We start from the raw sequence: 24,555 nt of genomic DNA, 5'->3' as shown, positions 1-24,555 counted from the left end.
TGGCTTTACGGGCGCTTAGTAAACATGGCGGACGGGAAGAAGAAGAAGAATGTTGAAAAGGAAGTTGACTTTATTTGACCGTTTCTTTCGTTTTCGCACTACTCATGACTTTGCGGTGAATTAATTGAGGCAAAGATGGCGGAGGGGGTTTCAGCAAGCATGTCGATAGTACTAAGAATGGTTGGGGACGCAATAGGACTTGATTCGCAAAATCGGAGTAAGGTAAACTATCAGCTTGCAGTACGTACACTCTAAGTTGTTACAGCTTTTAAAAAAGTTAATGAAACAGCTGAAAACATATGTTAGTAAACCCTTTTTTGTCCTTGATGTTTTTTTAAAAGTTGTCTGTTTTGGAATTGGTTGATAAGAGTTTCAAACTAGACGGTTACTTCAATCGCAAAAACCATAATTAATATTATAGTCTCTATGATAACTATGGTGGAACTGAACCTGCCTGTTTCTTCTCAGTTATCTAGATCTAAATAAGTCCTAAATGTTTAGTTAATGCTTCAAATAACACCTTTAATATGAACAATTTAAATACCTGGAAACCGATCTCCACTATTATAATGTCGTACATTAAATTATATTACTCTGGCCGGAGATAACCTTAATATTCTGCCAACTACAATAATACTCATAACTCATATTTGATTGAATAACTTGTTTCTCAGGAGGCATACTGCCAGTACCTCAGCTGTTGTATTTACATTTCTCAGATCCTTAAAGACAATGCCTGGGACAAAGGTAATGATGCATATTTTCTAAATAATTTTGCTACAAAAAAATATAGCAAATGAAAAAGCAAGAAGTAGTATAAAAACAATGGACTTCTCATTCATTTGCCATGTATTGTTTCACAGACTTACCACCCTAGGTATAAGTGAATTAGGGTTTCTTGGGTTTGGGATCCCTGTGGCACAGAGATAGCTGTTAATCATTGTAGTTCAAAATTTGCTTCTAAAATTTGTCCTTAGTCATCAATCTTCAAAAACTTTATATTTTTTATAGAATAAAGATTAATAGTTTATTATGTGTCTTAACGATGTTTCTTATGTGAAAAACATCACATGGGAAAAGGCAAACGAAACAGCAGAGAAGAGAGTGAGGTGGAAGACAGCGATAAAGGAACAAAAAGGACTAAGCAGCAGCCTAGCTTATATAATTTACAAAATGAATATGAATGTAAATTCTCTTAATATTTTCTATATATATGTAAGCTGAAACTTCATCAATATCAAGGCACTCTATATTTCTGAAGTGGTTTCCTTTTGAGGGCTTGGGTGACCTGACAGCCTTATGCTGCATAGCAAGTTACACGGTGATTACTACTGTACCACCCACTCATGGAATAAGTTTTCTCTCTTTTTTAAACAAAATAGAAGTTCTATCTACTATTTTCAACAAAGCAAATTTTTTGCATGTAATTGAGAGGTACTATGAACAACATTCACTCTGCAGCTTGCAAATCATAATTTTGTTGCCCCCTTTTCCACACCCTAAAGTTACAGGACCTGACAGCCTTATATATACTATTAGCACAGAGAGTTTTAAAGTAATAATAATGTTATGTAACTTATTAATGCAAACTGTCTAATATTGAACATGTTATCCCAATTATTTATTATTCTCTTAGACCTGCGGACTGTCTACAATAAAGATGTAGCCAAGCTTTTTAAGCTGATTCAACAATGTCAAGAAAGAGCCCTCAACATAATTTCTTCAGAGAGTATGTATTCAAAATGACATGAAAGCTTTACCACTATAATGTAATAAGATGATGTCTAGTAACTTTGCAGGGCTTTACATGTCAGTAGAGTTTGGTGTTTTTCTCCCTCTTTATTCAAGGTTATTGTATGGGCTCTCCTTGTATTGCAAAGCCCAACATGTTAAATTACAGTTCAGTCAGTTAGCTATCTGTACACCAGCTTTGATCTGCCTGCGGGTAGTTTTTTCTTGACAACATATCAAGAAAGAATAATTAGAAATAAAATATAAATATATAAGTCAATATGAATTAAAGGTAATACATGCACATTTCCCAGAATAACTACATGATTGTATAAAGAGCTAGTTTAATCTGGTAAAGGTTGAGTAATTAAGTAAGTATAAGCTTGGACTGCAGAGAAAATTTGTTGATTTCACATTTCAATCTTAACAGGTCCAAGTCCTCTAAACAGCCCACCAGGATCACCATGGTTTCCTAATACCCAGTTATATCAGACCTTGACTCCTCCAACTGGCAATGTGCATAAGCATTCACATTCATTACCACCAAGACCAGGTATTGGTTATACAAGAACCCCATCTGACCCTTCTAATCCTGGCTTATCTACAACACCTCCTCAGTATCGGGGTAAACCACTAAAGCTTCCTTCACCACCATCCTCTCCACGTGTGTAAGTACAACCTGGTTACTTAGCAACCCATATTTTGTTTACTTTATAAACTTGTAATTCAAGCACAGATCATGTTTGCAAGTATAGAATATTCGGCCTGAGATTGAAGACTTTTTAAAGATAAATTATTATTAGATAACAGATAATAATATATTATAGCAGCCTAACTAATGAAAAATGTATAATATATATACAGTATGAGTGGCTGTGTTGTATCCGGTATATTGGATACAACACGGACACGAATACTGTAGATTACTTATCAAATGTCTAGGTTAGTTCCTTTGTGTTTCGCTAGAATTTTCAAGGTAAAAGTGAATCTGGCCAAGAAAATCCTTCTTAAAGTTTATGCAAATGACGGGATTCTGTATCTGATTTACAAAACTCTTCACGGTCGTGATTTCTGTTGTGTTTTCCTCATGAATTATTAATGAGTTTAATAAGATCTATTTAAAATATGTGTCTATCTGTGTTTAATGTTTGATTTCTAAAGGAGTTCAGTACAAAGCCTGAGTAATTTATCAAGGCCGCCAACTGACAGGAGGATCACAGGTCTTAACTTAAGGTTCTCAAGGGATGCTGTTGATAAGGTTTGTTAGTTTGATACACTAGCATAGGTAGGGCCCGGGGGGGTACTCCTATATATGGACTATACGGGGATGATCCGCTGAACAGGGTATGGTTTTTCGAGCTTCTTGTCATAAACAGGGTATTCAATTTCAAGTTCCAAGTTCTTCCTGAGTTTCCTGTCATATTCAGGGTTTCTACTTTTGTATTGACCGAAACTGGTTATTATGGTCTTAAAAAAACGATACGCGAGATGACATGATAATTGAAACAGGAACTCAGTGCAATAAATTATATCTTTTGTCATAAACAGGGTCTACAAATTCGATTTTTTTTTCCTCATAAACAGGGTACTCCTTTCAGAATCCCAGCAGAACACCCCTACCCAAATTCTGGCAGAATACCCCCCCCCCCCCCCCACGGAGGTGGGGGAGCACAGGGGGCATGGGTGGAGCACCTGCCCTTCCAAAAAGTTTGCTTTTGGCACCAAAATTTAATAAATTAATGTGAGATTCCTGTGAATTTGGCAGGGAAATAGTACATTGCCCCCCCTGTGATCGAGATCTCACTGGTTTGATAGACACTGTAAGTTATGCATCAGATGTATCGATATTGTACAGTATTACTAAATGGAGTACATAACTCATTATCACATTCATAGTTTATATTATGATTCACCCAAAGGTCGCTTCAGGGCTTGATAACATCGAAGGGGAAGTGTTGTTGGGGACAATCAAATTAACGACATTTAATTTAATCATTTTACACAGAATCTAAGCACCATGAGAAAGATGTCAGAAAATATGTTAATAGCAAAAGCAAGAGAGGAGGCTGTATCCTTGAAATAATTTTAAAGGAAAAAAACAACTAATGGTACAAATATAAGAGAGAAAGAGAGAGGGGAGGGAGGAAGAGATTGTGGATTGATTCCAGACAAATAGTGCAATAGGCAAATATTTTCCTTTGATAACTCTGGGAGTGGTTGCCCAATATATTCTACCGATCCAGAGCTTCATGTATGAAGTGCTCCGGGGTGGACCCTTTACCCCCTCAGATTATAACGCTACATAGAACAGAGAGAAGTTAAATAAAAACACAGGTGGACATCCTGAGGATCAAATCTCGTACCTCTAGCATTGGAGGCCGAGGCCACTAACCAACCTAGCTTCACCTGCTCCTTAATCAGCAATCAGCATCCCATGTTTTAATTTTAGGGTAGTGTTTGTAGGGTCTCTCACTTGATTCTAGGGTTTTTAAAATATTCCAATACCATATGTGAATCCCATTAGCCCTCTCCAGACTTTGATTATCAATCCAGAGGTTGTTTGAAGATACAATAAAATTAAAGTTTTTTTGTCTACATTTTATTTAATTTATAATTACTGCACATTATACAAATTTATTACCTGAAGCTGGAGATGCTCTATAACAGTACATTCATTTGACCATATTTTAGCTGAAAATTATTTGATTAACATCAGATGTTTAGATACGAAAGAAAGTTTGGGAAAGACAACAGAGACTTCAGATTGAAGCAAACAGGTATGTTAAATCATAATCTGCAATTGCTGGGTTTCAATCAGCTGATAAAAGTAGTCTAAATCTCATTATCTGCTCCAAATGGTGGTCAAACACTGACCACCATGTCCCAGGTTGAACATCTTGCCAAGATTCTTGCAAGATCTTATAAAAATCTTACAAGATCTTAACAAAGATCTTAAGCAAGATCAGGCAAGATCTTGTACCAAGATCCTGTAAGATCCTGCAAGATACTGCATAAACTTGCCAAGATCATGCAAAGATCCTGTAAGATCAGGCAGGATCTTGCCTGATCTTACAGGATCTTGGCAAGTTTATGCAGTATCTTGCAGGATCTTGGTAAGATCATGCCAAGATAAGACCTGATCTTACATAAGATCTTGGCAAGTTTATGCAGTATCTTGCAGGATCTTGGTAAGATCATGCCAAGATAAGACCTGATCTTACAGGGTCTTGGCAAGTTTATGCAGTATCTTGCAGGATCTCGGTAAGATCATGCCAAAATAAGACCTGATCTTACTGGATCTTGGCAAGTTTATGCTGTATCTTGCAAGAAATGTACATGTTTTTTCAATGCCTTGACAAGATCTTCCTGGGTATTGTAAGATGTTTTAGGGTCTTGGCAAGATCTTCCAGGATTTGGTAAGATCTTTCAGAGTCCCTGGTATTGGGACTTACACCATAAGGCTTTAGGATCATGCCAATTAGATCTTTCAAAGATTGATTTGTAGCACTTAAATTAAAATATCCTGTAAACGAGTTGTCTAAGTAAGGATAAAACTTATAAGAGGTCTTGATCGAGAATAACTTTAATTGAAAAAAATTCAGAATCAAGAATAATAGATAAATTACACAATTTTGTTGCTGTCTAAAATAGTACATAATTGCATTCTTTCTATTTATATTGCTATAAGAAAATACATCTTCTTCAAGCATGATTTAAGAAATTGGAATATTATTAAGATCAAAAATTTACATGAGTATGCATATAATGTACCACTTAAAGAAATTATCTGTGATTTGTGTTGGTCAGGAACAGCAAAAACCACATTGCATAATTATTTTTGAAGAAAACCTTAATTTCCCAGAGGACTAATGTAGCTAATTACGATAATATTTCTTATTAAAAAAAAAAAAAAAATGGAAAACTCAAAGTAAAAATATTTTCAAAACTTGATTATTGCAGCTAGGCAATATTTCAATCATAGTTAATAGAGGGGACCGGAATGGTTATGAAACTATTGTCATAGGGTGGCCTTTGTTCGCTTAATTTTGATGTTGAACAGTTCTTGACCATGCACAATGTTTGATTTATGCTCATCCGAAATAAGAAAACATAAACTTTGTTGATGGGATTGTCGAAAGGAATATTCAAATATCTCTTATAAATCTTTAATTATTTTGAACTAGCAGCCAAAAGAAAGATTTTGGTCTAATGTTCACTCAGCCATTGCCAACAATGGTAAAACAAAGGATTGTGCAGGGTCACGCTTGGAAAAAGTGAACAATAACCAATTACAACAGGTTTCATAACCATTCCCCTCTATTTGCTTTGTTTCGATTCAGGAATATAATAAAAATCAGAGAACTATTCATCATTGCTTTCTACCACTTTCTGATTCATCTGTAGTTTGCGTGCACAATCTCTGCATTTCTGATTACAGACATCAACAACATGCTGATGCATTTTCTGGATCTTTTCTTTTCCATAATTTGCATACAGCACCTCTTAAAAAAGAGAACAAAGAAAAATAAAAATTATTTTGTTAGATATTATAAAATATATATTTTCACTTCTTTAAGTCCCATTTTGATTTTTTATTTGGATGGCAAAAATGTTGGAGAAACACCATTTCAGTATTTTATTTGTGAACAAAAATGTTTTTGCTTTACATTTTCAAGGTACTCACCTAACATTTTTCCAATTCTCTCTTGGTCTAATTCTTTCTTTGATGACCTCTTTGAGGCAAACAGAATCCCCTGACTCATTTCTTCCACTGAAAAAAGTTTGTCCATTAACCTCAGGGCATTTTTGTGAGGCTCTCTTGCAGGTGCCTTCAATGTAAGCAGATTTATGCCATTGTGTTCCTGTAAAAATAAACAATATATATATTAATATGATTCTAGTTTCCTATATTTCCTAAATTTTAGCACATTGGAATTAATGCTTGAATCATAGGAGGAACAAGAGATACAAACATTTAAAGCCATCCGAACTTTAGAGTTTTGGCTAATTAGGTTCAAATTTCAAACTTGCCACAATCCCGCCTGCTCGTTTCTAAAGTGACCTATTGATTCAACAGGTACATACTACTCATATAAATAAGGGAAAAATTATTATGTTAGAAACTTACAATGTTTTGAAGAGCAGAGGCATCTGATAGGTCCTTTAATGATCCCATTGGTGTTGAAGGGCTTGGAGGTAAAGCACTAGATCTTGACCTATCTGGAGTTCCCTCATTCTAAGTTTAAAATTAAAAAAAAACCCCAAGTTTTTATGTTAATATTGTAGCCTGATTTTAGATGCGTTTTCTTGTTGAGATCCTCTTTCATTTGGTTGTAACAATTGGATATGTACTTGCCTTGGTTAATTTTGTCTTCAAAGCCTTCTCTAAGTCAGTCATCCTTTGATTCAGACTTGACATTTCCTTCATGAGCTTTGCAATGTGCACCTTGCACTCACAGCCAGGTTTAGGAATGTTGGCAATGGGCTGCAAGTTCAACAAAATAAAGTATTTTCAGAAAATTGTCAAAAATTAATGAGGTCAGGAATTGGATCAAGTGAAAATAGGAAATAAAATTAGAACATTTTGTTGCTTTATGCCAAATCCAAAAGAAAGAACAGGAAAATTAACAGTCTTAAAGGACTTTGCACTGTTATTTGGCTGTGACAATGATTTTTGAAATAGGTGTATAAAGCTTCTGCAATTACCGCATCCTCCAAATTCGAAACTAGCGAATACAGCCTTTCTCTTTCCTTCTCTGCTTCATCAATCTCTTCATCATCACTATCTGACTCTTCGTTTTCTGTTTCCACTTCAATAAGTTTCCTTTTTGGTTTAGGTGCTGTAACGGAAAAAAATGCATCAAATGATATGGTGGACATGTCTCCTTTTTTATTTTGATATCAAAGGAAAGATTTCAGTTAGATTGTTTATTTTAAACAAAAACATATAAAAATACAATGCAAACACAACAATTGTGATCTTAGAAGACTTAAAAATAAGTTATTATTCTTACCATCTTCTCTAACCTCCGGTTTCTTATTTAATCTCTTGATAGTCTTCTCATTTGCTACAATAATTAAAAAAAACACTCTATAACTTGTTTTTAAGACTAGTTCTCAGTTCTAAATCACACTAGACTCTGGAATGGGTTCAGGTAGTCTTTATTAACATAAAACTCAATACTATGAACATACAGATAAAAAACATTATATATACATATATTTAAATCCTAAGTCTATATTGTTACAAACGTATTTACTATTATTCCCCTGAATAATAAGTCAACATCGAGAAAACAAAAATATTACACAATTAACTTTGAAGCGCCATTTTATAAATTTAGATTTTTAGCTTATTAACGTAGATTTTTAGATAAAGATACATAGTTATATATTTAATATATATTTCAATTTTCCTTATTAGTCAGTTTTTTCATCTTATAATTCCTTCTTCTTTGTAAGTATTATATATTAACATATTCATATTTAAATAATGGACAAATTCTATTCGTTTTTTACAATCTTGAAAAAATGTATAAATATTTAAAAATTATTAATTATTGATTAGAGATTATTGTTATTATTAATTATTGATTAAAGACTATATATTTTTAGAGAAAAAAAATAAAAATTTATTTACACAATTAACTTTTGACTACCTCTATAGTGGAGTGGTGGGCAGGACAAATTCTATAAAGCGGTAGTTCGGTGTGTTATTCCTATCGCAAGCTAAGTGAAAGTGCTTCAGCTAATTAAACGCACTAATTAAGTATTAGCGTCCTTACTTATTATGTTTGCATATTACATTGATGTGCTAAAACGCCATATGATGGATCAATAGATTAATTAAATTCAACTTCCTGTTCCCATCCTGGCCCGCCTACAGATTTAGATTCATATTAACCTCTGTTAATATCCACTTTAAGCAGGGAAACCAAGGCAGTTTACTGCTGTGCGTACGTGGTGACATACACTGTACTCTGATTGTTCATGTGTATTGCCCAAATTTCCTTTCACAACAAATATTGTTGGCTCGATCAACAATGGATAAAAGAAAGAGTTTTTTACCTGGTAATTGTTTGCCAAATTGTAGAGCAGCCACTCTATCTAGATCACGTTTTGGACCTACAATGCAAAGAAAAAACAAGGATCATAAAGAACTTTACAAATCGTTTAAAAATTGTGGGTTTAAAATGCATGCAAGTATGTCTTAGTCAATGCCTCACATTGAGTCTCCAATTATTAACTTTTCATAAATCAGCAATGGGAATATTCTTACCAATATTTGTTAAATTTCCAATATGCGTTCGCGTGCCGCTCTTTACTTTTACTTTAGTCCCAATCGTCAAGTCTATGTCCGGACAGAGCACTTGCTTTCTGTCTGCCACCGAATAGGTATTATCATCGAACACTATCAGATAATACCGGTCTTCATTAACTGTAATTGATAGAATCATAGTTTTAATATCTACTACAATTAACCGCAATACAATCTGTTATTTTAAATTATTTCTACTCAGACAGATCCTAATCAACGCTTTTGAAAACTTCTAGGCATCAGCGCGGCATTCTTAAGGAAGAAGATCGCTGTATGCAACGCTTTTGAAAATCTTAAACGGCTAGGCATCAGCGCGGCATTCTTAAGAGAGAAGATCACTGTATGCAACGCTTTTGAAAATCTTAAACGGCTAGGCATCAGCGCGGCATTCTTAATAAAAAAGATCACTGCATGCAACGCTTTTGAAAATCTTAAACGGCTAGGCATCAGCACGGCATTCTTAAGAAAGAAGATCACTGCATTCAACGCTTTTGAAAATCTTAAACGGCTAGGCATCAGCACGGCATTCTTAAGAAAGAAGATCACTGCATGCAACGCTTTTGAAAATCTTAAACGGCTAGGCATCAGCGCGGCATTCTTAAGAGAGAAGATCACTGTATGCAACGCTTTTGAAAATCTTAAACGGCTAGGCATCAGCGCGGCATTCTTAAGAGAGAAGATCACTGTATGCAACGCTTTTGAAAATCTTAAACGGCTAGGCATCAGCGCGGCATTCTTAATAAAAAAGATCACTGCATTCAACGCTTTTGAAAATCTTAAACGGCTAGGCATCAGCGCGGCATTCTTAAGAAAGAAGATCACTGCATTCAACGCTTTTGAAAATCTTAAACGGCTAGGCATCAGCACGGCATTCTTAAGAAAGAAGATCACTGTATGCAACGCTTTTGAAAATCTTAAACGGCTAGGCATCAACGCGGCATTCTTAAGAGAGAAGATCACTGTATGCAACGCTTTTGAAAATCTTAAACGGCTAGGCATCAGCGCGGCATTCTTAAGAAAGAAGATCACTGCATGCAACGCTTTTGAAAATCTTAAACGGCTAGGCATCAGCACGGCATTCTTAAGAAAGAAGATCACTGCATTCAACGCTTTTGAAAATCTGTTACCTTTGCTTGTTTCTTTCATAACAGTTCTTGAAGTCATGTTGAAGTGGATAAATGGTCGAAGCAGTTTTGTAATGCGAGAAGTTTTTTCCGTCGATGAAAGCACGTGTGCGTAATTTTTGACGTCCTATATTAGAGTTGAGCACGTGATGGCTTCTCGTTTCATTGGATAACCAATGAAATTGTTTCTTGTATGACGTCGCGTTTCATTGGCTAAAACGCACCAATGATTGTGCGACATTTTCCCCGCTATTTACAGTAGATTATTTGCGAGGGGAACGATAAATATTGGTTGACACGAAAGATTACATAAATCGAAAGCGAAGTTTATCCATTTTCTTATAGAAAGTAATATTAGATGTAAAGATGACTTTGAATTAGCACAATACTCACCCAAAAAAGCATGAACTCGGATTCAGATAAAGAATCGAGCGATTCCAGCCGTGCAAATCTTGACAGTGGGACTGATAACGAGTACGATGTTTCTGATGATGAAACTAGTGTTGATACCACTCCATTAAAAAACACTCCATTGAAAAATACTCCATTGAAAAACAAGGATGGAATAGACTGCCAGAGAAAGAAAAGAACTACCAGATATCCATTATTTTCCAGTGATGACGAAGGTCATTCTATAGGCGTGTTAAAAAAAAAGAAATATCTGAATCACCACGATGACGACAGTGGTACGAGTAGTGAAGATGAATTGTTTAGTTACAAAAAAAGAAAGAGAAGCCCGAGAAAGCTATTACACAACTCTTATTTACTGGATACATCCACTGATGAAGATGAGAATAGTATGTTAAATGAAATAGAAGTACATCAGCAACAGTACCAAGATGATGAAAGTGTTGTCTGCTCGTCATCCATCTATGATTCCGATCAAGAAATCCAGCTTGATATTGAACATCATGTTGATGGCCAATCCTCCTCGCAGTGTTCTGAATCAAATGTTGAATCTGGAACCTGCAGTTCAAGTGATGAGCAAAGTTCTAGTGATGAATCGAGATCTGATGATGTTCTAGATGCATCTAGGGATGAAAATAGTAAGAATATTTTCGACGACATAATCTGTGAGAATTCGAATTTAACTCGTGGCGCAAGTTACGTCCTAATCCTACAGTTCTCACGGAAATACAAACTTTCACGCAAAGCACAGAATGATTTACTCACACTTATAAGGTTGCATTGCCCAGATGACGTCAAAGATGTAATTCCCAAGACATATAAGGAGCTTTTAAAACGGACATTGCCTGGAATTTCTACTTTAAAGAAAACCCGACTTTGTCGGGTCTGTAAGGAAACATTAGAAGATAATGCTGTGGCGTGCCAGAAAGGACATCGTGTTGCAAATAGGAATCCCACGAAGGATGAGGCTTTTTTTATCAACATACCTCTAGAACCTCAGCTAAAGATCCTTATCGAAGGTAAAGTAACATCTTATTTTATCGTTTTAGAAAGATTTGTTAAAAAAATGTTGAAGCAGGCATAGAGTTTCCCATTATCCTCATCATGTGGGAGAGGGGTTTCTAATTAACTAGTAAGTGTACTTTAATGTGGATGCATTTTTTCTTTCGTATTCTACAGAAAATACTTCAGATATACTGGCTTCATGCGAAAGACAACGGTTGGAATGTTCTAAAGAATCAGCAACATACAAAGACATAACAGATGGCTCTTCGTATAAAGACTTTTATAAAACAATTCATGATGAAGATCCAGAGGGAACCAGCCACCATATCAGTTTGATGTTAAGTACTGATGGAGCCCCAGTTTTCAAATCTACTAACTCTTCAATATGGCCCTTATATGTTGTAATTTTGGAGATTCCACCAAATAAGAGGTATGAGAGTATATATGAGTATAGTCTTGATGTCTTCCCTTTGTCTGGAGTCTAATCTCTCCTTAAAATTTGGTAAATTTGGTTTTAGATATTCTATCAAGAATGTACTTCTACTTGGCCTTTGGTATGGACCCCAGAAACCTGACATTAATGCCTTCCTACAGACTACTTTAACAACAATTTCAAAGTTAGCAGAAGATGGTATGTTTTCATACTTTGTTCCTATGACTAACATGCAGTATTTACTTCAATGAAAATAGCTGCAAGAATAGATATGGAACATTTATGTAAGAATGAGTTATGATAAACTTAAGTTATTATTTCAACATTCATTTTGAGGTCTGGAGTGCACTGCCGGAGGAGATTTCTTGACATTCAAGGTGCATTTACACTGCTGTATTTGTGACCTTCCTGGAAAGGCCCTTATACTTCTTCATAAGCTTTTTAATGGAAAGTTTGGTTGCTCAGTAAGTCAAGTAAATATAAATACATTACAATGTAATATAATTGACAATACATTTTTTGAAAGATCAAAATGTAGCCATGTCTAGCTGTTTGGACAATATTAATACTATAACTCTTGTGCAGATTTGTTTTCACCCAGGATTGAGGTTACCAATAAGAGGGAATGTAAGGGTTTACCCTTTCTCAGCAAAGTATACGAGAAGAACAGCAAGAGAAACTCGGTTTCATGCTTTAGTAGCTGAGGCTAGTGGTGCTAGTGTGAGTAAAAATTAAATTATTACAATGATTAAATAAATTCTAGCTGAAATAAAAAATGACAGATCTTTTAAATTATTAAGTAGTGTAAAGTCAATAATTAATTCTTGCACTTTCACAATAATTTGGAAAACTTTTTAATATGCATCATCACTTAATATTCAATATTCTTTGCACATAAGGCTTTTGATTACCAACATGTTCATTTTAAAACAGGTATTTGGGTTGAAAGGTTTTTCTATACTTCTGAATCATATGAGCATTCCTGATGGTTGTCCGATTGATTACATGCATTGCATTCTTCAAGGTAAATGTACACACGTGCACAATAATGCAAAAGTATAACACATGCATGAACATAATCATTAATTATTAATTAACTGATTAGAATAAGGTATCACTAATACGTGTGCCATAAATATTCACTACTCTAGGTACTGGTAAATGGATTCTAACAGCAATGATAAATTCAAGTAATAAGGATAAGCCTTTCTACCTGTCTCCGGCTTCACAGAGGAAAGTAAATACAAGTATAGAGTCAATTGCAGTGCCTCATGACATGGAAAGAAAACCTAGAACTCTGGATAACTTGAAAAGATGGAAAGGTTAAAATTAAAAATATGTTCTTTTAATTTGGTGAAGTATTAATTAGCATACAGTATATAGGTACTAATTAAAGACATGATTGCTTTTCTTTTTCATAACACAGCTACTGAGATTCAACATTTCTTGTTGTACTTTGGTCTTCCTGTCCTGAAAGGAGTATTAAATCCAGAATACTTCCATCATTTGGCTTTACTCTCCTCTGCTCTATGGATATTCTTGAAGAACGAAATAACAAGAGATGAAATTGAATTTGCTGGAATTGTTATTAAATCATTTTGTCGCCTCATGAAACAGTACTATGGTATATCAAACTTTCAAACTTTTAACTACCAGTAACAATAATTATTATAAAAATTATTTTCATTAATAAGATATGCTAGAGCGAAAGTCCTAGAGGATCAGTGTTAGTCCTAAATAAGATGGATTCTAGTCTTTTATCACATGGTGGCCATATAGGTTGAAACTATAGGTCTTGAATCCCTTGGGTCCCCTATAGGCCTCAATTTTTAGAGACTTCTCACAGCATTCAACAAAAACGGTTTACACTCATGAGAATAAACATGGCCACTGTGTGATGAAAGCCAAGTATGGGTGCTTGTAGTTCTAAGCTTTTTGTTTGTTTGCTTGTCAATGATTACATTCAAGGTGTAAGAAGTGAAACAATCAATGCCCACAGTCTATCTCATTTGGAACAACAAGTTCATATTATGGGTCCACTGTGGACACATTCATCATTTGCATTTGAAGCTATGATTGCCCATCTGCTAACTGCTTTCAAAGGGACAAGAGGAGTTGCAGACCAGGTAGCTAAACAGCTGTTATTAAAATTTTAAAAAAGTATCCAACAAGCTTAATTTAATTCATAAATTATGCAATTTTATATACAAATTTGTGTTGATTTTTTTAATGTGTACTCTTCTATTTGATTAGATGGCTAACAACTATTTGGTGGAGAGACAGATCTATCCTCTTACCCACCAGCTTCAAGAATCTGATGCCGGGGAGGAAGTTAAGCATTTTTCCAAGAGCTTGTCATTGTCAAAGCCCAGGTAAATAAACATTTTGTAGCTATAGAGTAAAGAGTTTACCCTGAGAAGTACAAGCCTAATATATTAAATCACTTGATAAACTTTTGTAACATCACTTTAAATCGCAGAAAATTTGACATGGCTGAATAAGCATAGTGTTTGAATAAAACAGCTGTACTAACATAATTTGGGCCAACCCAAATTCCACTTTTAGTACAGCTCATGGAAAGTACGCCATCTGAACTTGGTCTAAGTTGACTAGTTAAAGCAATTTTAACAATCTAATGCATGTTGTTTTCAATTTTCAACACTACAGGCTCAAATGGAGTCAACAGGAAAGGAGTGCAGTATCTTTTGCTGAGCCTACCCAACTTAAATCTATGAGTGCCGAGGAAGTTAATGCTGTCAATGCATTACTTGCTGTTTGCAACCTTTCCCTAGTACATGTAGATGTAAATGAAAAATACAACTATGCAGAGAGAATAGAGATGAATGGGAACGTTTTTCATTCACGATCCTACAAAAGGGCTGGGAAGTCATGTAGTTCTATTGTTCAGCTACGTTCTTTAGACCAGTCTGAATATTTTTATGGGGAGGTACAAACTTATATAAGAGTAAAATCATTACCTATTGCAATAGTCAAGCTTTATAGTCAAGTAGTAACTTCTATTTGCTCTGTCAATATCACACCACCATCAGATCCATCAGTTTTGGCATATGCAAGTGCTAAGCTACTAGGAAGTAACCATATACCTATGTCTGGTCCTCTTGAACCAGAGCTCTTTGCTATCAAATGTACAAGTATCACATGTAAATGTATATTAGTCAAAGTGAATGAGCCTTTCATTTTTGCCTATGTTACACCAGTAACAGACTTCAATTGTAAATAATATATAATGCTCTCAACTTAAAATGTGAACTGTTTTTTTGCAAAATAGATGAAGTAATATTATTTTAAAGTGACAATGACTATATTATATTCTTGTTTGTTTACTTTCCTCAGCAGTAATTTTCACAACAGTAGTGTGGTCATGTAACATATACTCTGATAGTAAGATATTAGTCTGAGGATCATTATTAAATATTATAAGGAGTAAATAAAACTGGCTGAAGTTGCTGTCTTAGATTCTTAAAATATTTTTAAATGTCTTGCAAAGATTATGACAATTAAATTCTAGAGAAAATTCAATTAAGTTCATTTAAAGATCACAACTAATCTCGTAAAAGCTTCTTGATAAGATCATGCCATGATCTTGGCAAGAGTCTTGTAAAGATTTTGTAAGAATCTTTGGATATATTTTCAAATATCTTGCAAGATTATTACAAGATCTTAGGAAGATCTTATTAAGATCTCAAAAAGATCTTGCTTAAGATATTGTTAATAACTTGATAAGATCAATGCATGATCTTGCCAAGATCTTGATACTATCTTTGGAAGATCTTGTTAAGATCTTTTGAAGATTTTCAAATTGTCTGCAAGATCATTGCAAGATCTTGTTAAAATCTTTATGAGATCTTGACTAAGATCTTGTTAAGAACTTGATAAGATCATGGCATGATCCTGCCAAGATCTTGATACTGTCTTTGGAAGATCTTGTTAAGATCTTTGGATATATTTTCAAATCAACTTGCAAGATCATTACAAGATCTTGGGAAGATCTGGTTAAGATCTTGATAAGATCTTTAATAAGATCTTGTTAAGGACTTGCCAGGATCTTGGCATGATCTTGTCAAGATCTTGCAGTTTTAGTATGTTAAATCTCTTTTTAAGAAATAAAAAGATCTTGAAAGGGTCTTGGCAAGATCTTATCAAAATCTTGCCAAAATCTTGGGTTTACACAAGATCTTACCAGATCTTGCAAGATCTGGCAAGATCTGACAAGATCTTACCAAGATGCTCAACCTGGGGTGCTGTCACCCAGAAAGAATTCTATCAAAAACTTTTGATTCAGCTGATGAACATTCAGCATGAGACAAGAAATGATGACGACTCAAGTGAAACCCAGCAATTAGGTGTTTATGTTTGGTAAATAAATAGTCATATCTTAAAGTATAATGCAACTGATTAATGTACTTTACCTCCAAAAGTGTAGCATTATAATTTGAGAGAATGATTGGGTCCTTATAACAGCATTTAAGGTTACTGACACTTAACTTCAATCAAAATATTAAGCTATTTCATAGTAAAATATATGGTTTTCTTAATTTCAGTTCTCAGTAAGTGTTTTTAACTCTGATGATGATGATGATGATGATAGGTAGTCATTTAATAGAGGTCGTACTGATGATAGTAACACACTTGCTATTTCAGGAGATTTGCTTCAAATGTGGCAGTTTCTAAAGAACAACAAGAACAAAGACTGTTATATACAAAGATCTTAGAGTATGAGCAAGATGTGGTGAGAATATATGAATTTCTTATTCTGAATACACAATGTTTAGTAAGAGCAAATCTATATTCACCTGATGAAAGGCAAATTAACTTATACACACACTTCTATTTTATAGTCCCTTCACTCATTTCTACAGGCTTTGTGTCATTTAAGACCAAATCATTTGCACAAGTCAACTGTAATTAAGCTGTGCATTAATTGTTATTAATGCACAAATTAAATTATACATTCAAATGTTTTGAAATCCTGTGAACAGCTTACTTAAAAACAAGGCAAAGCTTATATCATAAGTGTGTGGCCTTCAAAAACAGTTGTGGTATGCATCGAATACGAAACTGGTATATTATTGTGTAGTTCCAGAAATTATCTATACCCTCCCCCAAAGTAGAATTTGGAATTTCTGAGGGGTGAGGGGTCAGAGAAGAACAAAGTTACAGAGTTTGTTTGGAAGAAAATTGGAATTTACAGGGGGGGGGGGCTCTTGAAAAAATTCCTCCATGCAGGGGGTGAGGGGGTATGGATAATTTCTGGAACTACACAAATTGAGCTGTGAAGGATTGAATTACTTATAAATTTTATGATATTATTTTGTTTTAATTTGTAGGTGTGGCCTCAACAGTTGAGAGAACAGCTAAAACATTCACCTGAAGACACTGCCCTAATAAACAACATAATAAACAAAATATTTAGGTAAAGCTTTACGACACCCTATTGTTATTTATTATCATTGTTGTTGTTGTTGTTATTAAATACGCAAGGGTATCATATCATAGGACTCCCCCACCCAATCTAAGTCAGATCTTGTTATAGTAATACTTCAGATTTTTGTAACAAGGACTTTAGTTTGGAGCCTGTGACCTGTTACACAGATTTGTACAAAATGCAAATGGATGATCAAGAAGTCAATTACTGTGAGTATTTTTCTAAGCAACTTGCTTTTTATTTCTGCAGTTCAAAGGACCATCCCCTGAAGCAATTTCTTCTTCAATATCAATATCAAATATACATGAAGCTGTTGCCCCTCCTCAAAGATGTTGAGTTTCCTAATGAAAAACAAGTTAAGGACACAAATAATGGACTGGACAGCTCTCAGACTTTATCCAAGTCAGGGAGTGAGCAAGTTGATAGTGGAAGCACTAAGCATTGTGCAAGTAATGATTTAGAAGATAGAAATATAAGCATCCCAGAATCAAATGATGGGATAAATTCCAAAGATCCTGTTGACCAAGAAGACTTTGAATCAGATGGTTCTAATGCAGAATTCTCTAAGGCTGAAGATAACAATATGGAAAACAACAAAAAAATAATTGACACTGATCCATCAAGTGCAACTTCCAACACTAATGCAGAGAACATTATTTCAAATAACTGTACCAATGATAGAGAAATTGTGGAAAGTAATAAGGATCAAGAGTTGGATAAAACGATGCAGAATGATTTGTCAAATATGGATAGCGATATAAATGAACTTAGGAGTTCCAACTCTGATGAAAGTCAAAAGAAAGTAGATCTTAAAGATGATATTGGAGAGAGCAGAGACTGTGTCAACTCAGCTAATCCATGCACTGAAAATAAATATCTAGAAGGCATAGTTTCAAGCGACGAAAGCATCACTTCAATTATAAGTTGCATTTTAGAAAATATAATAACTCAAATTGTAGAGGATGAATTTACTGGGACTTCTGAGAATCAGAGCAAGTATTACACTGAACGCAATACAAAACACTTGGAACTTAAACCAGTAGATGATAATGATTCTGGAGTCGATGGCATCAGTAAGGATTCATTTGTTGACTCAACAAATAAAAGTTGTGTGGCCAAAAAGACTGATTTGATGAAAATGGAGTCTTTTGATTTGGAATCAGAGTTCCTTAGCCTTGAAGATGAAATGTTTGAATCAGAAAGCAGCGATGAAGAGCATGAAGAAGATGATGAAAAACCTGACACCACAGAGTGTTCTGGAGACAGTTTGAATCAAAATAGTACTAGTACTAGGATTCCAAACACTGAGCCTGAGGCCTCAAGGTTTGGATTGCCAAGCAATACAGAAGAAAATAATGAAGGACAAGCTGTGCCAGAGTGGGAGGAAGAAAAGGAGGAGAAACCAGAGCTCAAGGATGTTTCAGAAAACCCATCGAATAATGGTGGAGAAAATGTAGGGGGCAGTGATGACAGTAAGGACACCTCATCTGCAGTGGATCTAGAAGATACTAGAAGACAGTTGAATGAAATATTTGTGGACATGCGTTTCTTTCTTGGTGAGAAATTTTACTTTGATCGATTGTCTGATGCCTTATTATTGATTTTTGCACGTTGAACATTGATCACTATAGTAGCAACTGAATGTGTGTGTGAAGCTATAAAACCACAGTGGACAATTAAGTTGCAGGATATAATCAAGCTATCATGATGTTGCGAGCAGCTTCCTTAGATCCAATTGTTTCCAAATTTTGGGTGAATATACAGCTATTTCAAAAAAGGTTGTTGAAGGTTTTGTTCCATGTTCCATATCAAGCCCAAACTGCACTATGGGTGATGTAAATGCAATCAGTGAAAGGTCACAACAATATAGACTCTCTAAATTTTCCTATGCTTTGACTGCACGTTTTTTGTTTTTCATGTTTTCATCTGTGATGACGTTATTTACATATGATCCAAAGTATGTGCAACATGCTACAAAACCTCCACCAACCTCTTGAAGTAGTTGTATAGGTCATTTCCTGCAACATACCACCTAATTTTTCCTACCTTTATTTGCCCATACAATACCTATGACTTAATGATGTGGTTGAAGGAGGAAAATTGACATTTACTTGTCATTGACTTTTCGAATTCTTTCATCAGAAAAATTAAAAGGTTTCATCATCTTGGCCTATGAAGAACTTGCCACACCCACAGGTCATGATCAGTGCTATGCAGCAGTGGAGTATCCTTTCTTCCAGCCACTGTGGCCTTTGTTACTTGGAGTATTAAGGTACGACTCTAGGGAGGCTAGTGAAAGAGCTGTCATGTGGTAGTTGAATAGAGTTGATGATGATGCTTTATGGAGGTTAGAGGATAGCACAGAAGAATTGAAGCTACAAGTGATGCACATTATTTGTATGCACAGCTTTCCTTCTAATATTTGCTATTGTCTGCTGATCCACTAAGTATTAGTTGAATCAAATTTTTCTGACCAGAAAAGAAGATGATTCTTAAAAATAATGCTGTCCTTAGCTCATGATCTTTTGCATGTTTGTTTTTTTTCCTCAGGAGGGTTAATTTTGACAAGGAGATGTCTCTTGGTTCTGTTATGACAAAGAGAATCCAGAGCCCCCCTGCAGACATGGGCGTAATTGATCGCCTTTGCCTCTCAGATAAGGTATGACCATTTCATAACATTCATCCATCCATTCATCCATCCATTCATCCATTCTCTCATCCATCCATTCATCCATTCATTCAATCATTTATCCATCCATTCATCCATCCTTTCATCCATTCATTCATTCATTCATCTGTCCATCCATCCATCTATTCATCCATCCACCCATCCATTCATCCTTCCACCCATTCTTCCATTCATCCATCCATTCATCCATTCTCTCATCCATCCATTCATCCATTCATTCATCCATTCATTCAATCATTTATCCATCCATTCATCCATCCTTTCATCCATTCATTCATTCATTCATCTGTCCATCCATCCATCTATTCATCCATCCACCCATCCATTCATCCTTCCACCCATTCATCCATTCATCCATCCATCCATTCATCCATCCATTCATCCATCCATCTATCCATTCATCTATCCATTCATCCATTTTTTCAGCCATCCATCCATTCATTCATTAATTCATCCATTCATTCCGTTTTGTGATTATTTAACTATATAGGAATGTCTTGAGGCTAGTGGTAACACATACCCTTACCAACTAGCTGTAGAACAGCTTCACAAGGTTTCCAGTTGTTGTTGTCCACTAGAAAAGGTCGAATGCATTGGTAAGTACGAGTAATGTCATATCTTTAAGGTTGAATGGACAAGATCCACTTGGAAGTAATATTTTTCCATGTCAGACCACGTATCGCTCTTGAGAATAAGATTATTCGTTTGATCATGTCCTCTCTTGCGCAACCCTTAAATTGATACTCTAGAGAATGACCCGTGGTCTTAAATAGGAAAACATTATGTCCAAATGGATTGTTGGAGCCCAGCTTTGTTGTGATTGTCCATCGCTGTGGCACAACAGCTAAAGCTTTAATAGATAGATATCCTGCAAGATCACTGCTTATCCAATGATATTGCTCGCAGTCGGCATCGTCACCATCACGGTTACACCACAACACGTTTGTGCCCGTGAGCTTTTTACACTCACACGATTTTTTATATAAAAATATCAATGTCTAATTTTTGTTTCTTGCATAGTTCGAGCATCACGTGGTATATGTCAGTGTGTGGAGGACTACTGGGAATGTAAAGGAAAACCAAAACACTGTCCTGAAACATCTATGTGAGTATAGAAAGTCCTATAACTACTTCTGCTTATGTGATAGAGCGTTTTCATGCGACGTCACAGCGGCCATGTTGGGGTACAAAAACAATGCATTTTATTTCCTCGGCGAATTGAACTCTATTTTTATGCAAATACTGTGTAGAAAGTTTCTATTGTTTGGTACTCCAATATGGCTGCCTTGTCACGTGAGTGAAAACGCTCTATACTATCTTGGTTACAAGTTGTTTCATAAAGGTGAATTTGATTTGTTTCCAGTGGGTGTGACGATCTACTGCCGATATTTAGCTATGTCATTGTAAGGAGTGGCATGGCGCAGCTTATCTCTGAGTGTATTGCCATGGAAGAATTCATCCCTGAGGGGTGAGTACGGACTTTCTCGAAGTCCTTCTTAGCGTTCCCCTTCCCTTCGCTTCACTCTATCTAGCGAGTTAACGAATATCTCCCAATGACCACGCCTAAGCTAAATACTAATTAATTTTTCGCGTGGTAATAAAGATTTTTGTTCATGACTGGATAAACCCAGCCTGAAGCCTCTAAATGCAAGGCTGCACAGGTAAATCTATTATTTCATTCAACATAATCAATTTGTTTGCCATGTCAAATATCATGCACGACACGAAATTGACGACATGCGTTGGACCAATCACAGTGCTCGACTTTACGCCTCCTCCAATCAGAATGCTCGGACTTATCACCGTTACGGTAACGGTAACCGCATTCGTGCTATTTGTCATCCACAAAATCTGCGTCGTTGCTTGGAGGTACCTCGTATGTACCATTTAATCATGCGGCATTTTAAAATATTTCACATTCGGTTAAGATGATGGATTGAGTGGGAGGCGTGCAATACTGTTATTTATCTTATTATATAGGCGCTTTCTGTTCAGTCAGTCATGGTTACACCAACCACTATAATAATACACTTCCTATATTTGAACTTGTTCTCCCCAACATGCGCTTTACCCTCCACGGCAACTTCCATTAGTAAGGAAACGTTTTGTTTTTTGTTTTGTTTTGTTTTGTTTTGTTTTGTTTTGTTTTGTTTTGTTTTTGTTTTTGTTTTTGTTTTTGTTTTGTTTTGTTTTTTGTTTTAGTTTTTTTGACCGATAAACTTACTGCCTAAGATCTGTCTCTATTTAGTTACTTGATGGGAGAAGAAGGATATTGCTTGACGACCCTCCAGACTGCGCTGGCGTACTTGGTCACTTTGGACTGCCCTTAAATAACAAAAAGATCATCGATACTGGGTACATTGGACTAATCGCCAAGAGGGATTTTGTATGAAGTTATCAACCCCTTGTTTAGTCAAATATTAAAATTCTAATGAAATTATAAATTAGTTATAAATTAATAAATTGTAAATCCACAAATTATTTGTTTCAAGAAATGTTAAAAATATCAGGAAGGACAAAGGGGCCGCCTGAAAATGAGATTTCAAAACCAATACCGCATTATGAAAAGCATAAATTTGAAATAATAGACTAAATACAAATGGGAAAACAGTGGACTATGTCTATTACACTATCGTTTATATCATGGTCCCACGTGTTTTACTTTAACCTTTATCTTTAAAGCGCCTTTATAAAATAACTGTTATGAATGTCGCGTTCTGATTGGCTTGGAGCACGTGCTTTATGAGAGCACATTGCACGCGCCCGCACTTTCCGTTGCGTCATTCCTATCTATTATTGTAATTTGTATTTTATAAAAGAAATAAGAAACTTGCTTGCTGTGCTGTGTGCAGTCATAAAGCACTTGGGGGTTGGCAGAACACTCGAGAAGTGTCCAGAAGCACTCCGCTACGCGTCGTGCTTCTAACACTTCTCTCGTATTCTGCCAACCCCGCGTGCTTTATGACTGCACACAGCACGCGCGCGCGTTTTCTATTTCTTCAAAAAACCCTATCTAAATATTTTCAGTTATTGATTGTACATTAAATGAGTAGTTGAAATATTTTCATATGATTTGAGTGATACATCTTGAAGATATCAAGGTTTGTTCTTCAAATATGTTAATGTCAACCCACACTTCACTTATATACAAAGCTTTTCTGGGGCAGTATGATATCCTGTATAAAACATCATTGTCCTACTCAGGGTTTATGGAAAGGTTAATGCAAATTTGTTTTCTCATATTAGAGAGCAAACAGTACATCCGTGAAATAGCACAAAAACTAAATAGCACTAAACACATCTATTTATTTCGTGTGTTTTTTTGTTTCTGTTTGTTTGTTTGTTGTTGTGTTGTTTTTTTTTTCATCTCACGTATACCATTCTTTTTTCCTATAATATCCTTGGGTTCTTTTTCAATATTTCTTATCTTCTGTTGACAATGCAACTTTGTTTTTGAAAAACGTGGCTGATTAATTTACGAGTGTACGAACTAGAACCTTTTTCTGTGGCGTAACTTGTTATATTCATAATCTGCATTTTGATGATTTTATATGAAACTCGTTGCGCATGTGCAATAAACGCCTCTGAAGTTGAATGTTATGTGAATGTATCGAAATTTCTAAATAGAAAGCGGCAAAAAGCAACCGTTACCCGATGTTTCCCCTCCATCTTGCGTGTCTAGTCTTTACCTAGTATTTACTCAATAAAATATCTATCTAACTATTCATCTATCTTAGTGGTCTTTACCTTGGTGAAGTGACGATCATTACGCGTGTAGTCTACATTAGTCAAGTGCGCAATCTTACTCGTGTAGTCTACATTAGTCAAGTGCGCAATCTTACTCGTGTAGTCTACATTAGTCAAGTGCGCAATCTTACTCGTGTAGTCTACATTAGTCAAGTGCGCAATCTTACTCGTGTAGTCTACATTAGTCAAGTGCGCAATCTTACTCGTGTAGTCTACATTAGTCAAGTGCGCAATCTTACGCATTTAGCTTTCATCTTAGTGAAGTGAGCAATCTTACGAACTTATTATTCTCCTTAGTTAAGATTATATAGGAACAAAATGATTGTTTTCGTGTTCTACTTTGAGTATAGTACAAATAACATGCAATAAAGGCTACCTCCAAACTAATAAATTTGTTTGAAAACGCATACTTTTCGATGCGTTTAGTGAGGACATGCCAAAGTAGAAGCTTTTGAAAACGCGTATGTCGATCATTCATACCTGCAAGTCTGTTTTTGGAATGCATAGATGACGACTGAATCCTTTCCGAACGTATCTACGAGTACGTTTTTGCTCATTTTCCCGGGGGGAGGGGGAGGGGGTACTCCCCTATATTTGCTATATGGGTATGTGCCGCCCTATAGGGTATGGTTTTTTGGGTCTGGGGTAGGATAT

General features: G+C 35.4%; 3 protein-coding genes across 5 annotated transcripts; 2 read left to right on the top strand and 1 right to left on the bottom strand.

The window, feature by feature from the left end:
* The first annotated feature begins 16 nt into the window (after positions 1-16).
* Positions 17-23,879, top strand: LOC116289660 (VPS9 domain-containing protein 1). The gene is made up of 16 exons (XM_031696610.2): positions 17-222; positions 675-747; positions 1,637-1,729; positions 2,162-2,399; positions 2,893-2,989; positions 3,737-3,799; positions 4,456-4,508; positions 16,682-16,769; positions 17,368-17,453; positions 17,715-19,021; positions 19,608-19,737; positions 20,016-20,124; positions 20,645-20,750; positions 21,175-21,259; positions 21,518-21,622; positions 22,403-23,879. The coding sequence occupies exons 1-16, from the start codon at positions 136-138 to the stop codon at positions 22,482-22,484; spliced, it is 2,802 nt and encodes a 933-aa protein (XP_031552470.2). The 5' UTR covers positions 17-135; the 3' UTR covers positions 22,485-23,879.
* LOC148909045 (uncharacterized) lies at positions 5,760-10,421 on the bottom strand. Its single transcript, XM_089033687.1, has 9 exons — positions 10,177-10,421; positions 9,011-9,169; positions 8,800-8,856; positions 7,746-7,799; positions 7,438-7,571; positions 7,088-7,216; positions 6,860-6,967; positions 6,416-6,593; positions 5,760-6,233 (listed from the first exon to the last, which is right to left on the bottom strand). Exons 1-9 carry the CDS (start codon positions 10,211-10,213, stop codon positions 6,094-6,096), a joined length of 996 nt encoding a protein of 331 aa, XP_088889813.1. The 5' UTR covers positions 10,214-10,421; the 3' UTR covers positions 5,760-6,093.
* LOC148909044 (uncharacterized) lies at positions 10,577-15,473 on the top strand. 3 transcript variants are annotated; one of them, XM_089033685.1, is made up of 11 exons: positions 10,577-11,600; positions 11,761-12,016; positions 12,105-12,217; positions 12,356-12,483; positions 12,605-12,739; positions 12,953-13,043; positions 13,171-13,341; positions 13,446-13,643; positions 13,988-14,145; positions 14,273-14,391; positions 14,687-15,473. In XM_089033685.1, exons 1-11 carry the CDS (start codon positions 10,577-10,579, stop codon positions 15,258-15,260), a joined length of 2,967 nt encoding a protein of 988 aa, XP_088889811.1. In that variant the 3' UTR covers positions 15,261-15,473. The 3 variants fall into 3 exon arrangements, with proteins under 3 accessions (XP_088889811.1, XP_088889810.1, XP_088889812.1); XM_089033684.1 differs by having other exon boundaries at positions 12,356-12,492; XM_089033686.1 differs by lacking the exon at positions 12,605-12,739.
* Positions 23,880-24,555: the final 676 nt, after the last annotated feature.

This window comes from Actinia tenebrosa, unplaced genomic scaffold, assembly GCF_029948245.1.
Source record: "Actinia tenebrosa isolate PJP-AT-01 unplaced genomic scaffold, QUT_ActTen_1.0 PGA_scaffold2__45_contigs__length_23673736, whole genome shotgun sequence".
NCBI classification, from domain to species: domain Eukaryota; kingdom Metazoa; phylum Cnidaria; class Anthozoa; order Actiniaria; family Actiniidae; genus Actinia; species Actinia tenebrosa.
Note: the sequence above shows the minus strand (reverse complement) of the source record. Positions and strands in the feature narration are given on the sequence as shown.

What these genes read in the sequence shown, in the direction of transcription:
- LOC116289660 (XM_031696610.2), top strand. Translation starts at nt 136, where the DNA reads ATGGCGGAGGGGGTTTCAGCAAGCATGTCGATAGTACTAAGAATGGTT. An exon ending in ATTCGCAAAATCGGAGTAAG is followed by an intron (nt 223 to 674) that starts GTAAACTATCAG and finishes CTTGTTTCTCAG; the next exon opens with GAGGCATACTGCCAGTACCT. An exon ending in AGACAATGCCTGGGACAAAG is followed by an intron (nt 748 to 1,636) that starts GTAATGATGCAT and finishes TTATTCTCTTAG; the next exon opens with ACCTGCGGACTGTCTACAAT.
- LOC148909045 (XM_089033687.1), bottom strand. Translation starts at nt 10,213, where the DNA reads ATGACTTCAAGAACTGTTATGAAAGAAACAAGCAAAG. An exon ending in TATGAAAGAAACAAGCAAAG is followed by an intron (nt 9,170 to 10,176) that starts GTAACAGATTTT and finishes TATCAATTACAG; the next exon opens with TTAATGAAGACCGGTATTAT. An exon ending in CCTCTGCTCTTCAAAACATT is followed by an intron (nt 6,594 to 6,859) that starts GTAAGTTTCTAA and finishes TTATTTTTACAG; the next exon opens with GAACACAATGGCATAAATCT.
- LOC148909044 (XM_089033684.1), top strand. Translation starts at nt 10,577, where the DNA reads ATGAACTCGGATTCAGATAAAGAATCGAGCGATTCCAGCCGTGCAAAT. An exon ending in GAGATTCCACCAAATAAGAG is followed by an intron (nt 12,017 to 12,104) that starts GTATGAGAGTAT and finishes ATTTGGTTTTAG; the next exon opens with ATATTCTATCAAGAATGTAC. An exon ending in TTGTCATTGTCAAAGCCCAG is followed by an intron (nt 14,392 to 14,686) that starts GTAAATAAACAT and finishes TCAACACTACAG; the next exon opens with GCTCAAATGGAGTCAACAGG.